This window comes from Hyaloscypha bicolor, assembly GCF_002865645.1.
Source record: "Hyaloscypha bicolor E unplaced genomic scaffold K444scaffold_153, whole genome shotgun sequence".
Lineage (NCBI taxonomy): Eukaryota > Fungi > Ascomycota > Leotiomycetes > Helotiales > Hyaloscyphaceae > Hyaloscypha > Hyaloscypha bicolor.
Window position 1 is genome coordinate 373,604 of NW_020194655.1, and position 16,099 is coordinate 389,702.

Sequence of the window (16,099 nt, forward strand, 5' to 3'; positions counted from 1 at the left end):
GTCGTTTTAGTCTTTCCCATGAAGTCCGCAAACTTTATCCAGTCACCACAATGTCCCACTCGCAGCATCCCCAGAGATCGTTCCTTAGATGAACAAGGTCGAACGGCGGCCCTCGTCAGCGGCGCCCGACGGTTCCGGTCCGCCCGTTCGACTACTAGTTCGGCCCCAACTTCTCAGATCACAGCTTCTCAGATGCTAGCACAGGACTGGCCTGGCAGCTACCAGCCCACCATGGATAGTCGTAACCTTGAGGATACGTCCGAGTACGTTCTTGCCAGACGGCCGTACAATGCTTGACAGAATGCTGACACCGGGGAAGGCGGTGGAATATTTCGTGGACAGAGCGGATGAGTTAATTTTCAAGTAAGCGGGCTGTGCTCAAGGGAGAACTCACGGAGCCTGGCTTCGAAAACTTGTAAGTGCACCGGCTATCATCAAATGTGACGATAAGTGGCTGGGAGGTAGTCAGACACTTGTCTGAGAAGTAAATACTTCAACAAAGCACTGGCCAGGTTCTTGCTTACATATCCGTCGTTGTTGCAAAAGCCTCTACTGCCTACTTCTGTGGCCGTCTCTTCCGATAGTGGCTATACCGTCGCCGCCTAGCTCGTCGGGAATAATGACATATGACTGAGGATCTATGTCGGCGGCGGTGGCGTGTAGGTAGTTGGGATCTATCTCGTACTCGGCATCGATTTCCACACCGACGTTCGCGTTATCAGTCGGGGTATGGAGTGACCGGCGTGTCCAGGTCATGGTTAATCTGTACCGCCTGCGCCTAAGCGCCTGACCGTGTGACTCGGCTTATTCTATAATGAGTCGTTGTTTAAGGTTCGGGTATGAAAATGTATTTATTTCGGCTTCTGCTCTGTGAATCTATAATAAATTCTAGATACCAAGGGAAAAAGAAGTTCTATGCCAGCTTCAAAGCGGGATTCATAGAAAACATCGAGAGGAGGGAAATGTAATTATTCAGGAAAGCTTGGGGATGCTGTGAAGAATACTTGGAGCTCTGCAGCTTGACGGTGATGAGAGGGTCCTTCGTGGGATCGTCCGACATTTCGAGCACCACATCGTAAGGAGTGTGCTCTCGGGAAGCAATGACTTCGGTAATGACGGCACCACCAACCGTGCCACTCTCGGCCTGGCCTTGCCTATAGTCGAAAACAGCTTGGAATAATGGGGCGCTCGTCGTTTTCGTCGGCAAACCGAAGCCGAGACGATCGAGGATAACTCCAAGAGGCACTCGAGCATGCTTCATCGCCTCCCTTACATTGTCCTTGGTGGACACCAAATGCTCACCGAACGTGTTGGAAGCGGTGAACTCGCCGAACCGCAAAGGAAGCAGATTGGCGAAGAAGCCCATGGCCGATACTTCATCCATGGTGGAGCGGTTGGTGTCAGCAATGCCGATGGTGATGTCCTTGCTGCCCGTCATGCGTGATAACAATACGTGGTAGGCTGCCAGGTAGAACTGCATCGGCGTCGCCTTGTGCTTTCGACTGCGTTCCTTGATTCGGAAGGCGACCATAGGGTCCAGACGTCCAATTGCTTCGTACTGTTGCCAGGTACGCAGTGCTGACTTTTGTTCTTGCGACGGTGCATCCTCACTCATCAAGGGCCGCATGAGGGGCAGCGGTGCCGATATTGATAGCTTGCTGTGCATAGACTCCCAGAACAAGATATCCTCTTCAAGTCGGCCATCTTGAAGATCCTTCCGCTGTTGTGCAGCAAGATCAGCAAACTGAGTTGTTGGCTGCCTCAATGCCACATCACTGTAAAGTTGCGCTGCTTCGACAAAGACGTTCTCCGTCGTCGATCCATCGCCAACGAGTCTGTGGTAGGCGACTACTAGCAGATGCTCGTCCTTGCCCCAGTAGAAATCAACGAGTCTGAGTGTGTCGCCCACCGCAATATCATATTTTGTCTCATGGAGTTTTTGGTACCCTTCTTCTGCAGCAGCTCGGTCGGCAACCTGCAAAATCTGGACCTTGTTGTTCGAGCGCTTAAGGACTGTTTGCTCAGGGATTTTGTCGTTATCACCACCCTTCAAGGTGAATGCCGTTTGGAATATCTCATGGCGACGCATCACGGCCTTCAAAGCCCTCGCAAACTGTTCTAAATCAATACCACCTTTCATGAACATGCCAATGGTGTTGTTAAAGATGGTAGGGTCCTCAACCTCCTGTTGAACCTTCCAGGAGTACTCCTGAACTAAAGACATTTTCTCGTGCCGCACAGCAATAGGCTCGTCGTCGTTTTCATCCTCGTCTGTCACCGATTCCACTGGACTAGTAAGGGTAGTTTCTACGGGGGTGTCGTTTGGTGATGTGCTGGACGTAGTATTTTCGGAGCTTTCTGCGGCCTCCTCCCCTTGGCTCACCAATGGAATGGCGCTCGGTGGCAGTCGTCCGGCGGCGTCGTCGGCAAGATCAGCCACAGATGCGCCGCCCAGCACTTTCAGCAGCGGAAGATCGAGAAGCAGCTGTTTCGAGAACCAAGAACCGACAGTGACGGCTCCTAAGGAGTCAACCCCTTGGTCTATCAGAGGGATGGCCGGGTGAACGCTCTCCCCGTCCGGAATTTGCAGTGCGACACGCAACTTTTCTGATAGATTATCTGCGTTTTCGTCAGCTTGGTATACTTCAAAGTGTTGGTAGATTTGTGCGCTTACCAATGACAATCTGTCGAACTTGACCCAGCGTAGTTGCCTGCTGCAGTTGTTCTTTCACTGAACCCTTGGCCCCAGCTCCGGTTTCCCCAATGTCTCCGCGCTGCTCGGGAATCTTGAAGTTTCCAACCCGAGTATCGTTGAAGAAAGTGATTCGGTCCTTGAGGGCGGGGTCAAGTGCTGGGATACCCGTGGTCAACTCGACGTCCGCCATTTCGATCACAGTCTTTTCGTGTTGCTCCCCGTTCTGATACTTCGTGAGCACCTGTCTCCCAGATACAACGGCCTCGGCAAACAATGTATGAAGTTCGTGTTCTTCAACCGAGTCGAACATAAACCGGATTGCGTTGAAGTCTTCCTCAAGTTCGGCCCTGGTGACGAATCCGACACCGTAAACGGCTCCGATGTCGATAGTTGAACCCTGAATTTGTTCATACCCATGATCAGCCGAGTTCTGCGGACGTTGGAACTTACGGCAATATAGCCACATAGTATGAAAGAAAGGACAGTTGAAATTTTAACTTACTGCCAATCCATTGGTCAACCGTTGCTGGGCCAAAGCCTGCAGGTAGGCATTTGCAGCACTGTAGTTTGCCTGGCCTGGATTACCCATCACTGCTACAATTGACGAAAACATGACGAAGAAGTCAAGTGAGTTGCTGCTGGCCGGGTCGGAAAACCTTTCATGGAGGATTTGTGCTCCTCGTACCTTGGGCTCTAAAACCATGTTCATCGACTGGAGGTCCATGTTCTTGAGCATAATATCCTGGAGAACTAATGGCCCGAACGCAATGCCGGCCGTGGGCGGCAGCATAAAATCCTTGAGCTTAGCCAAACCAGCGTCGACCGACTCTTCGTTAGCGACATCCCTAAAGAAAATGTTAGTGTTAGAAAGCAAGAACGAGGTGTCGAAAAGGGATTTTGACTTCACCGACGTACATTGGCAATACGGTAATCTTTCCGCCCAAGGCTTCGACGTGAGCTATCCATCTGGGATCAACCCGAGGATTCCTGCTGGTCAGCACAACATACTTAGCACCGTGCAAGATCATCCACCGGGCCAGCGAGCGACCCAGGTCTCCGGTAAGGCCGACAAGCAAGTATGTCTTGTCGTCAACAAAGAGCTTAGCAGAATCAACCGGGCGAATTCTCGCCGACAATCGCTTCTCCGTCTTCCAGTCAATTAGGGTGGGGAGGCCCAGACGCCCATTAATCGAGCTGAAGAGCTGGTCCGCGGGTAAGATTTCAACGGCATCTTTGCCGATAGTCCTGCCTGCTGCAGCAGCAACCGATTGTTCGACAATGCGTGCCTCTTGTTGTGAACCTTTGGACGAAGAAGAGGTATCGCGGACGACATAATCGCAACCATACTTGAAGCAACTAGGAGAAAGCACATTGGCCAAGCGGTGGCCAACCCCGACGGCGGTCTGGTTTACTGACATGTCAAAGAAAGCCGTGACATTCGTTGGGAGCAGCTGCTTCAGCCGACCATCAGTTTCCTTCCCGTGTAAGCTGACCCAACGAGCGGAGCTTGGAGAGGAACTCTTCAAGCTCGCCGATGTTGTGGCAAAGTAAACTTGAACATCCCGTCTCTTGGCCTCCTCCAGGAAAGTGCCGATGCAAAAGCTCGGTGGCTCGAAGACTAGAACCGATGCCATGGTGTCGAAATCTTCAGTTCTGTGGAGAATTGTCTCGCCGATGAGAGTCGCTGCCACTGATGACAAGAAATCACTGTGGTCCTTATCCGCCATGTTGCTCGGCATGGTAAAGACATACCTTCTTGGGACTTGGACTATGGAGGCATTCTGCTCCGCCAGGCCTATCACAGACGCGCCGCCCAGAGTCCTTCCCTGCACAAGGTAGAAGTATCCGAGGTTGCCCACACGTATAGCTTGTGCAAGAGCGTAACGAACACGTATAGTTGTGTTTTCGACTTTATGAGTGTCACCAAAAGGCGGGAACGTCTCAGCGGCTTCGAGATAGTACAACGATGGCTTCGTTTGTTTCAACGCAATAGGTGTCTTGGCGGGGTCAAAGTAGCCGAATATAGGGCGACGAGACGAATTCATGCGGTTATTCCTGACTATGTCGTGCTTTAGGCGAGGAATCCAGGCACGACCCTTGCACCAGTATACTTCAGGCTCGTCAGTCCACGTCGATGATGCGACGAAGTCATCGTCACTGTCCTCAAGACGAAGTAGTTGCTCGACCAAGAATTTAGTGTCCAAGTTCTTTGCAGAATCGACATCGATGATGCTCAGACCCCGGTCTGGATGCTCTCGTCTGATGGATCTCAGCATACCAATAGTGCTGGCCTGGTGCGGGTGATCAATCCAGGCACTTTCTGTGAGCCACAGCATATTCCCAGCAAGGAAAAGGAGAGATTTGACGGCCTCGAACCTGTCCTCTTCTAGATGAGCGAAGATCTCCTCGTCGACTTCGGATAAAACAACAAAGGTGGACTTTGGCAGCAGGTCCGCCGAAGCAAGTTCATCAAGGCGAGCGACAGACTGGATAGATCTGTGCGGCAGAGTAGCAGTCAACTCCTTCATAATGCGTTGTGTCTCTGGGGACTCGCCGCCAACGAGGACCAGCGGTGGGTAGGATGTCTTGAGAGGAGCACATAGAGGATTATACAGCCCCTCGATCTTGGAATCCGTGGCGTATGTGCTGAAGACCGATGTGGGGAATAGGTTGGCATCCCGATCAAGAGTGCGGCTCTCGATGCCCGAGAACCCAACACGCTTCAGAATGGTGTTCCACTGGTCAAATGAGACAAAAGGCTCCAAAGCCCGGCCGTCTTCAACGCCAGCCCACCAGTCGGGGAACAACCCGAAAATAAAGCCGAGGCGGCTATGCTCGCGGTGAGTGATCTCGAGGATAACCATGTGACCACCTGGCTTAAGTAAAGACCTGGCGTTTGCCATAGTCTCCTCAAGCTTAGGTGTAGCATGGAGGACATTGGATGCAATAATCAGATCGTAAGAGTGCTCCTTGAAGCCTTGTTCCGCTGGACTTCGACGTATGTCAAGTGGCTCAAATTGCATACGCCCCTCCATGTCGAACTCTGCAAACTTCTCACGAGCCTGCTCGAAAAAACTTGTCGAGATGTCCGTATACGTGTAGCTGTTGAATCCTAGCTGCGGTGTCGACAGAATGTGCTTTGTAGCTCCGCCAGTACCCGCGCCTACAAGAAGAAATAACATGTCAGCAAATTGTTACAATTAACGTAGATCCAATTTTTTGTTTTGTTCTTCGCTTACCAATTTCGAGAATATCCATAGATTGGAAACGATGAGCGATCTGGGCTACTAGATCCTGGGCGTAGTACAAGGCTGGACCAAAACTCAGCTTGTTGGTATAGAACTCGGTCAACAAGCCGTCGTGGTCCATAAGATCGAATGGGCTCTGGCCCTCACGGGCTATCGAGAGCAAGTTCTCACCAACCCTTTGGACGAGGCGGACATGCGGGTGGTACAAGTTACTGCCAAGGACTCAGGTCAGGCCAAAAGGTAATTTCAATAAGTCAGATAAGAATAGAAATGTTATACATACCTCTCATACATTTTCTGGATCCCAGCGTAGCTGTCATTTTCCCAAGACGCGTGGTACCACATGTCGCGGCCCCCTTGAGCCTCGGTCTGAATGTGCTTGAACCAGTCAATCTGTCTCTTTATGTGGGAGGCAGCGTTTTCGTAAACGGAATCGGTAACCTTGCCGAGGAAGGACTTGATGTAAAAGTAAACAATGCGCTCAATAATCGGTATGGTCTTCCTATCCTGCTCGGTAGCCCAATGTGCTGGGTTATCCAGCAGCTTGTCCGGCGTGAGGGGATTCCAAAACCACTTGGCGAAGATCCGATGGTCTGTGGATGCAGTTGGGGGTGAGAAAGGTTTGAATACAATATTCTCAACTTGGAAAAGGGTCCTCTTCTCCGAATCGAACGCGGCGATGTCGCCGCTTAGAAAGTCGCCTTTATCGTACGTGTTGGTCGTGTTGAAAGCGAGCTCGTCTGCACCAGACTCAGCAGCCGATAGACAGAGCGAAGGAACCAAAGCGAATTTGTCGATATGAGTGGGGACGTATAGTGAGCGGAGACGCCGATCGCCTGGTGAGGAATAGGCCCCAATGACGGTCTGGAAAGCGATATCCAAAGGTGCCGGGTGCAGCAGCAGAAGCTGGTTGCGTACTGTGTCCTTCAGTTTGAGGAAAGTAAATGTGCCGGTGGCTTTCGCGTCAGCCCTTCTCATAGTTTGCAGATGGCGGAAGTCCTTGCTGTAATCATAGCCCATCAGGTCAAGCTCCTTGTAAAAGGACTTGATATTGACCCTGTTCATTTGGGGGTGCTCTGCCTCGGGTGGTGGCAAAACCAGCTTGTTGCCAGGCGACGATGACTTGTCAGCTACCGTGATGATGATCTCTCCCTTGGCCGAAGTCGAAAGTTCACTCTCCTTGGCCAGACACGAGTCGATGAAAAACTTGAGTATTATGATGCTATCCTCGCCGGGCTCGCCGATGACATTGGCCGAGAGCTGGAGCTCCACCAAACTGTTTCCATCTTCAAATACGACAGCCTTATCGATGCTCATGTCCAAGATCTCGAGGAGCTGGACTTTGATGCCATGGTCATCAGCCACACGCATGGCAGCTTCCATTGCCATAATGATGTACCCAGCGGCAGGGAAGACAGTTTGTCCCTGGAGAGCATGGCCATCCAGCCACTCAAGGTCGCGTGGTCTGACGAAATTGGTCCACTGGAATGTTGATGCGGTGGACGACAGCTTTCCTAGCAAGAGATGAGGATGTTGCCCGCGAAGGTGCTGACGGGTAGAGCGTGACTCGGTCCAGTAGCTACGAGAATGATCCCAGGGATATGATGGCAGCATCTTCGCTAGGCTCTGAAAAGGTCGCTGAGACGAGACTTGTTTTACGAAGCCGGCGGCATCGACACTTGGGATACCAAAGCGCTCCCAGAGGAATCCAAGTGCTCGTGCAAAAGCATCCATGTCGTTGCTTCCTCGCTCCAAGCATCCTGTATACGGAAACTCTGTCCTATTAAGGGCATGTTTGACAGTGGCGAGGCAAGGTCCCTTGAGCGCAGGGTGGCAGCCCACTTCGACGCCAACTTGTAGCCCACGACAGGTTACAGCGGTTTTCTGGATGGCCTGGGAGAAAAGGACGGGAGATACAAGGTTATCCTTCCAATAAAGGGCAGTCACATCCTCTGGAGCCATCTTTTTGTTGCTCTCGTGGACAGACGAATACCAGACAACGCTGGAGGGTGCCGGTTTGGCATCGGCAACGGCACAGCCGCATTCTATCAACATCTGAACGTATGGCGCTGCACAGGGAAGCATATGGTGCGAGTGGTAGGCCTTGTCCACCTTCAGAAGTCTTGCGAAAGTGGATTCGTCCTCCAAAACACCTTGCACGTGCTGAATTACATCCATATCACCAGAGATAGTCACACTATCCGGTGAGTTGCTGGCGGCAACGCAGACTCGCCCTTCGAAGGCCTCGAGTTCGCAAAGTTCCTTTGCATCGTCGTAAGACATGCCTGCCGCTAACATAGCACCGCCCTGTCCACTTGGTGAAGTTGCATACTCCGCGGAGACGATACCACGGAGATAAGCTGTCCGGATAGCTTGGGCGGCACTGATGAATCCTGCTGCAAAAGCACAGGCGATTTCGCCGGAACTGTGGCCGACAATCGCACTAAATTGTATACCCGCAGCAGAAAGAAGTCGAATCAGTACAATCTGTACAGCGCAGCACAGTGGCTGCGAGAAGCTAGCATGCCTGACATTAGAGGCCTCACCCTCTAGTAGCAACTGGTCGTGCAGTGTCCATGACGGTCGGTACTTCTCTGGAAGTGTTCTCAGCGCTTCGTCTAGCTCTTCGATAATAGTTGCCGCGAATGGCATGCCAACTAGAAGCTCCTTCAGCATGCCTGGCCATTGCGCACCCTGTCCTGTGAAGACGCCCAGTACGCGAGGCTTGCCCTTGATATCGGTGGTGAAGTCAGTCAAGACGTTACCATCCTCAACGGCAGCCTCTAGGGCAAGTCGGAGGGTCTCCTTCTTGTGTCCGGCAACAGCGCGACGAAATGGCAAAATTGATCGCTCTTTGAGCAGAGTGCATGCTAGATCCTGCAGGTTGACTTGCTGTGTGTCAATAAATTGAATCATGCTTTCCAGCGTGGATTTCATGGACTTCTGTGATTTCGCTGAAAGAACAATAGGCAGGCAGGATGTGTCTGTCTCTGCGGTAGTTTCGGTTGAGGTAGTGCTCTGACTTGGGTCCAAGTACTCTTCTACGATCGCATGCGCGTTGGTTCCACCAAAACCTTTGTGACAAAAATGAGCTAGCTGCGCATTCTATCTGTTATTGCTGGAGAGGGGGGCGTATTGCTCACCGAATGAGTTGACACTGACTCTGCGAGGCTGGCCAGGCGCAACCGTCGGCCAAGGGATAGCCTCCGTCGTAATTTCCAGATGCTTATAGAAAGGAGCTACACGAGGGCTCAGTTTGTTGAATAACAGGTTTGGCGGAACCACACCGTGCTGTACAGCCAAGGAAGCCTTTAGCAGGCCAGCAATACCAGCGGTGCCTTCAGTGTGACCGACGACTGTCTTGATGCTTCCAACAAACAGAGGATCATGGCCTGCATTCTTGCCATCCGATCCCTCTTTGTGTCCAAAGAAGGCTGATGCGATGGCATTCGCTTCTTGTGGGTCTCCAGCTGGTGTACCTGTTCCTACAATGGCGCCACGTTAGGTTGGAATACAGACACCTCAAGATTCTGGGGTTGTTTCCTACCATGGGCTTCAAAGAACTGGCAGCGTTCCTCAGGGTTGGTAATATCCAGGCCTGCTCTGGCATATGTGGCACGAATAAGGGCCTCTTGGGCGTTGTGGTCAGGCATTGTGATGCCCGTTGTACGTCCGTCTTGGTTGATTCCGGTCTCCCGGACGACACATTCAATCTTATCGCCGTCTTTCAAAGCTTGGCTCAAAGTTTTGAGGACTACAGAACACACTCCCTCCTAGAAGAGCAACTCTATTAGCATTATCCACACCTCGCGGCCAAGAATCAATCGAGAGGTGATAGCATACTCCTCTGGCATAGCCATCAGCATCAGCATCCCACATACGGGACCTACCCGTGGGTGACAGCATGTTCAGCTTGCTCTCGAGCACAAAAGTCATAGGTCCCAAGATCAAGTTGGCGCCAGCGGCAACGGCCATGTTGCTTTGTCCACTGCGGAGCTGTTGCACGGCAAGATGCACGGCAGCCAAAGATGAGCTGCATGCCGTATCAATTGTCATCTGTATCAACGAAATTAGTTTAGCATTTTGAGATCGCTATTCAATTAAAGCTAAGCATGGATCGAAGCACTTACACTCGGGCCATGCCAATCGAAAAAGTACGAGATGCGATTCGAGGCAATACTCACGGCCACTCCCGTGGCGGAGTAAGTGGGAATACTCTCCAAGTCGCGTGTCGAAATAGTCTCGTAATCATGCGTCATCATGCCAACATAAACAGCCGTGGATGACCCTTGGAGGTCCTGAATCCGCATTCCCGCGTTCGATACAGCCTCATACACCGTCTCCAGCAGGAGCCGCTGCTGAGGGTCCATACTCTCAGCCTCTCCAGCCTGGATATTGAAGAAAGGCGCATCAAAGGCATGCAAGTCCTCTTTGAGGAAATATGCGTAGGGTGCGTTTGTGCGTCCATGGTGAGTGCCGTCGGGGTGGTAGAACGTGTTAACATCGAACCTCTCTTTTGGAATCTTGCTCTGCACATCGTGTGGCTCCTTTAGGAGGTCCCATAATTTGGAGGGCGTGTTCGCAACCCCTGGGAAGCGGCATCCACTCCCGACAATTACTACTGGCTCGTTTGGGTAGTTTCTCTGGGCCATGGCGATGTCAACTGACACTTCGCTGAGCGCTCGTTGTATTACTTCGCTGGCCAATTGGGGAACTGGTGAAGGGTTAACGAATGCTCTGATAATAAGGCTGAAGCACAGTACCTAGCGGATAAATCTGAGGGGAGGGCTATCTTCAAACAGTCCCACTTTGACGAACGCATGGCATGATCTCATTCCATTTATAACTACGTCCCTATTTACATGAACATTTCAATGTTGCCAAAGAGTCACCAAGTGTAGTTTCGGTTAATCCACACGTGTATCCACCCGCTTGTCAAAGCAGAAACTAAGCATATGGACACTCTGTGTGGGGCTGTCGGCCTGATTCGGCGCCCACAACAGAAGGCTATTCAGCCGCCGGTATTATTCGGCGAAAGGTTTGAATGTATTTTTCATTAGTGTACAGCCTTTGAATTTGTGAAACACAAGCCCACGTATTTCAGGTCCATGTACCATAAGTTGGTTTTGCAACATTGCTTCTTGATTCAGTCACACATTCCATCGATCGGTCGCGATGCTGGTCCGCTCTCTCGCGGAGAGCCTTGGACGCTCCCTAATGTGCTCGTGGACAGACAAGCAACAGCACGTCCCCAGGCCGTTGTCCTCTGTGTCACCTTATGCAGTGCTAATTTTGGGACTCGTTATCGTTGCCCTTTTTTTTCGTGGGAAAAAGTCCAAGCTACGAGTCTACAACCCAAAAAAGTGGTGGGAGCTCACAAACATGAGGTCCAGGCGGGAGTTTGATACTCATGGCCCAAACTGGATCGAAGCTTGGTTCTCACAGAACGATGAACCTATCCGCTTCGTTGTCGACTCAGGATACTGTTCCATTCTTCCATCTTCTATGGCTGACGAGTTCCGGAAAATGAAAGAACTGTGCATGTACAAGTTTTTGGCAACCGTAAGATGCTTCCCCTTCACCTTTTTTCTTTCTTTTTCCGCGTTGTAAGATGTCTCTAATGATTTGGCGGGTATAGGACTTTCACTCTCATCTACCCGGTTTTGATGGGTTTAAAGAGGTTACCCGGGATGCACATCTTGCCACCAAGGTTGTTTTGGGCCAATTCCAAACACAAGCCAATAAATACACAGTACCACTGTCAGCCAAAGCCAAAACTGCCGTCTCAGATGTGATGGGTGACAACACAGGTATGTGATCCGTACATTCAACAGCCTCTCTTTTCTTCTCCCTTCTTTCTTACAAGAGGGGTTCGTTCTTCCTTGTTCCTTAGCCAAATGATTTGCTGACATGGGTGTTGCCGCAATAGAATGGCACTCGGCACATTTCTATAACCAGGGATTGGACTTGATCGTACGCACAGTCGAATTTATCATGGTGGGGGAGGAGCTGAGCAGCAATCCAGAGTGGTTAGACATTTCAAAGAACCATGCCTTGACGATGGCTGTTCACGCTCGCCAGCTTCGTTTATGGTCCAAAGCGCTGCGACCTGTCGTCCATTACCTCAGCCCCCTAGGCAAGAAGCTTCGCGGTCAAGTGGAGAAAACACGTAGCCTCCTCGAGCCTGTTATACAGAAACGACGCACCGAGAGAGCAGCATGTTTGGAAAAGGGTGTGGACCCCCCGATTTATGTTGATTCGATACAGTGGTTCGAAGAAGCGGCCAATGGCGATTGGTAGTGAGTATCCCTTACTTGTCAGAACGCTACTCCGTCTGGATTTGTCAAGAACTTTCCGGTTGTATCGCCTCAGTCTTCGGAACGCAATTCTAACAGATACTAGCGACGCCGCCGGCGCTCAACTCGCCATGCACTTTGCCGGTATCTATGCTACGTCAGATCTTCTCATTGGCTCTCTTGTAGATATTTTCAGACACACGGATCTAATTGAGCCCTTGCGCCAGGAGATTCGCGCCTGCATCGCAAAAGGGGGCTGGACACCCGCCTCTTTGTACAAGATGAAGCTCCTCGACAGCTGTATGAAGGAGACGCAGCGCATCAAGCCAGTCGAGTGCGCCACCATGCGCAGCTACGCTCTTCGGGACGTTACTTTCTCCAACGGCACTTTCATCCCTGAAGGCGAGCTTGTGGCTGTGGCAGCAGATCGTATGAATAACCCCAAGGTTTGGGAAGAGCCGGAAAAGTACGACCCCTACAGGTTTATGCGAATGCGCGAAGACCCAGAAAAAGCCGCAAGCGCCCAGTTAGAGAATACTAGCGTTGACCACGTTGGGTTTGGTTGGAACCCGCGGGCCTGCCCCGGCCGTTTCTTTGCTGCGAAAGAGGTCAAAATCTTGCTAGCTCATCTGTTGATTCAGTATGACTTCAAGCCTGTGCCTGGGGACGATCTTGAGCTTTTCCGCCACTCCTTCAGTGTCCGAATCCACCCTACTACAAGGCTCATGGTGCGACGGCGTGATGAGGAACTCCATGTCCCTGGTGATTTGTAGATGATTCTTTTAAGTAGGTCCTCAAGCGCTACAGTGAAGCAGCAATACCAGAGAACCTCTATTTGCAGTAGCGTGTTAAGTGGATCTAGTATTCCTATTCTATTTTACCGCCCAAGTTCTTTCAGCACAGCAATGGAGCATAGCAAAGTGTGTCTACAAATCTAAAATGTGGAGTTTTATGTCCATCCTGCTTCTTGTTGGCCTGTTCACTATCTATGCGGCCGGGGAAGACAGACCCTGCAGCCTCCCCGCGGCGCCGGCTGGAAATCAGATCAATTTAATTGGAGTATTTTTAAGCCGATATGGGCACGTAGTCGCACGAAATTGCATCGAGGCGTAGTCGCAGCGCAGTCGCTTGGTGGCTATTATCTTAAAAGGATAGCTAGCCATCGCGCTAATTCTGGGAGTTCTAAAGCTTATCCCCTACCAATACTGGGGACCTTAATAGGCTAGGGGCACGCCGGCGCGTGACGGCGTGCCGAGCATGTGCGTGTACCTTGAGCGCGCACGCACGTATGTTGAGGATATACCTTTTAAAGCAATTACAAGGGGCAAGTGAGGGACGTGCTTCTTGCCCGCTTTTTGTACACGTGCCGGGGGCTAAAGAATAGCCGAAAAAGAAAGCCATACTTTACGATAAAATTGCAAAAATTAGCTTGCTAAGCGCGGGGAAAGGGGGCGTATGTAAGAATCAAATTTTCAATTGCATAAGCACCCTCTCTGGGCAAACCCTAGAACGGGTGCTTATGTGCATCTAAAAGAGAGTCGAGATCAAAAATTACCGCTTTGGGCGTACACCCATGTTTTAGGAATGCTACGCGAGAGAACAGGGGTGTTGCAGGGGTTGGCAGGGGAACACTGTTTTTGTATCTATACATGCGGGAAGTCAACTAAATCCACCACGGCCCAGACCCTGCGCGAAGAGTATGATATGTTTTGGACAAACACTTGCTGAATTCTCGAGCAACCGAAAGTCTCACCCACGAAAGACTAACTACTTAGGTACTTGTGCGTATATGGCTTTCTCAAAAGTCTGAGTGAGACTTCGACATATTGGGTCATTCCAAGGCTCAAGCTGGAATGTAACGAGGGTGCAAAGGCCGACGGCATGGTCGATTTGCTGTAAGTAGTGGGGAAAAGTTGTCAGCGCATCCAACGCTGTTTGAAGATCATATGGGAGACTTACCCAGATGATATTTGGACCACCACCCAAGGTCATTGATCCTTTACGGCGCCACTTGTCTCCGTCGAGGTCCTCCATGGGGATGATACCACCAAGCCCAAAGTTTCGCCTCAGCCCTGTCATGGGCATAGGCCCGCCATAGTTGATTTGCGTAGTCGAGTCCATGTGATCATTCATTTGTTTTTCAAGTTTCTCGTCGAGAGCAGGCTGGAACATTAGATTGACCGTTTCCGGTTTCAAGAGGACGCCGTCATTCTTCAGTAAGGAGTACAGGACCTTCATGTATGAATTCGGACTGGTAAAAATACCCTGACCTCCAAAGCACTCATCACCGTCCTGGCGGAAATAGACCGTGTCGTCGTACCTGAGTTTGCCATCATCATTGCTGCGTTGTGTCTGGTCTGCTCGACGGGCCAGTAAGTCGGGGCGCTGCTGCAATTTGAAGGTCATATCGATTATATCTAAGGGGTCGCACAGGTTTTCTTGCATGCATCTCTCCAAATCCATACCGGTTGCTCGTTCTATCAGCCTGCCGGCCCAGTCGAGATTTGACCCGTACATCCACTCAGCACCTGGGTCGTTCACGGGTGGTGGTGCTAGCCGGCTCTGGATTCCGAATTTGTCGGCTGATGGGAGGTACCCCTTGGCTATGTACTGTTGCAGGAGAGGATTGATCAATACGTACGAGAGACCCGATGTATGAGTCAAGAGATGTCTTTATTTCAAATAATGATTTTTCAAAAGTCAGCAAACCATTGCCGATTCTGGTACGCACTGGTGATATAATGTACTAACCTCAGAGTAATAATTCCGTCGCGATCCCTCATGATTGCTTTCCCGACATCGTCGAAACCAGCCAGTATCTTCATGCTTGTCAAGTCGGGAACAAACTTTTCGACATTTTCATCCAAGTCGATAAGACCTCGCTCCACGCATTGCAGCGCCATGATTGTGGTGAGGAGCTTGGTCGCGCTGGCGAACCGCATGGGTGTGTCTACCTCCATTGGAGGTAATCTTCGGGTCTCATCACGCCTCACCGTCCTGGCCCCGAAGCAGCGCGCATAGTCAATGTTGCCTTTTGCAAATACCCTGCCGTTGAGTTACTGTTCAAATACAAGGCTTGCAGTGTCTCAAGTTGGGAACCTTCTAATCCACCCTAAGAACGTACCGGTAGAGTCCTTTGCCATAATAACAGCCCCCGGAATTTTACCAGACTTTACAGCCGACACGAATGCTGATTCCATGACTGAGATCACGTTTTGTTCCGCGGTTGCACAGCTATTAACAGGAATATTCTCCATTGTTTTGTTGAGCTACCAGCCAATGAGTGTCTCTTTGAAGATGGATGGGTTGGCGGCCTAAGAATAGGTGATGAGACTTCAGGTGGCAAAATGCGTGCAGGGTTCAAAAGATACAGACTGAAAGCTTCACAAAACCAGGTTTCAACGGCTGGCCTGACTTTGGCTTGCCATTAGCAAGCCTGGCACTGAAACATGTGTCTTACTAATTACGTACTCTTTGGCACCTAGTTACCTTATGAGACGGATATTACGGTGTGTTTCGGGATTATTATCTTTGATTCGTGTGTGCTGCAATGTGCATTCTAGCTTTATCTTCAAAGATCACGGCATAAAGTAACGGGATTGCAAAGCACACCTTTTTGGGGCTTCCCCCCTATACTTACAAGGGGTACCTCGCTAAAGAGCCATAGTAACTACTTATTTACGAGGTTAGTGTCTAAGCGCTATTATCGGTCCGCCGGTAGCGCTTTTTACCCCTGAAAAATTTCTCATACCTTGCAAATGTCTAATAGCGCCTCTTGAGATCTGATTAGGGCGTATAGCCTGAAGTCATGGAGTCTTATGGCGGGTCTAACCCCCTAAGATTGTGCCTTGGGGATGCTG

General features: G+C 50.8%; 3 protein-coding genes across 3 annotated transcripts; 1 reads left to right on the forward strand and 2 right to left on the reverse strand.

The window, feature by feature from the left end:
- Positions 1-654: 654 nt before the first annotated feature.
- K444DRAFT_571737 (polyketide synthase) lies at positions 655-10,595 on the reverse strand (the record flags this gene model as incomplete). Its single annotated transcript, XM_024877326.1, has 10 exons — positions 655-2,619; positions 2,675-3,092; positions 3,198-3,540; positions 3,611-5,858; positions 5,935-6,155; positions 6,227-9,017; positions 9,087-9,428; positions 9,491-9,716; positions 9,787-9,999; positions 10,074-10,595. 10 exons carry the CDS (start codon positions 10,593-10,595, stop codon positions 914-916), a joined length of 9,030 nt encoding a protein of 3,009 aa, XP_024730329.1. The 3' UTR covers positions 655-913.
- A 565-nt stretch (positions 10,596-11,160) lies between these two features.
- On the forward strand, positions 11,161-13,012 carry K444DRAFT_646788 (cytochrome P450; the record flags this gene model as incomplete). Its single annotated transcript, XM_024885246.1, has 4 exons — positions 11,161-11,505; positions 11,582-11,753; positions 11,873-12,242; positions 12,346-13,012. 4 exons carry the CDS (start codon positions 11,161-11,163, stop codon positions 13,010-13,012), a joined length of 1,554 nt encoding a protein of 517 aa, XP_024730330.1.
- A 994-nt stretch (positions 13,013-14,006) lies between these two features.
- K444DRAFT_646791 (transesterase) lies at positions 14,007-15,496 on the reverse strand (the record flags this gene model as incomplete). Its single annotated transcript, XM_024885247.1, has 4 exons — positions 14,007-14,132; positions 14,199-14,910; positions 14,991-15,270; positions 15,364-15,496. 4 exons carry the CDS (start codon positions 15,494-15,496, stop codon positions 14,007-14,009), a joined length of 1,251 nt encoding a protein of 416 aa, XP_024730331.1.
- Positions 15,497-16,099: the final 603 nt, after the last annotated feature.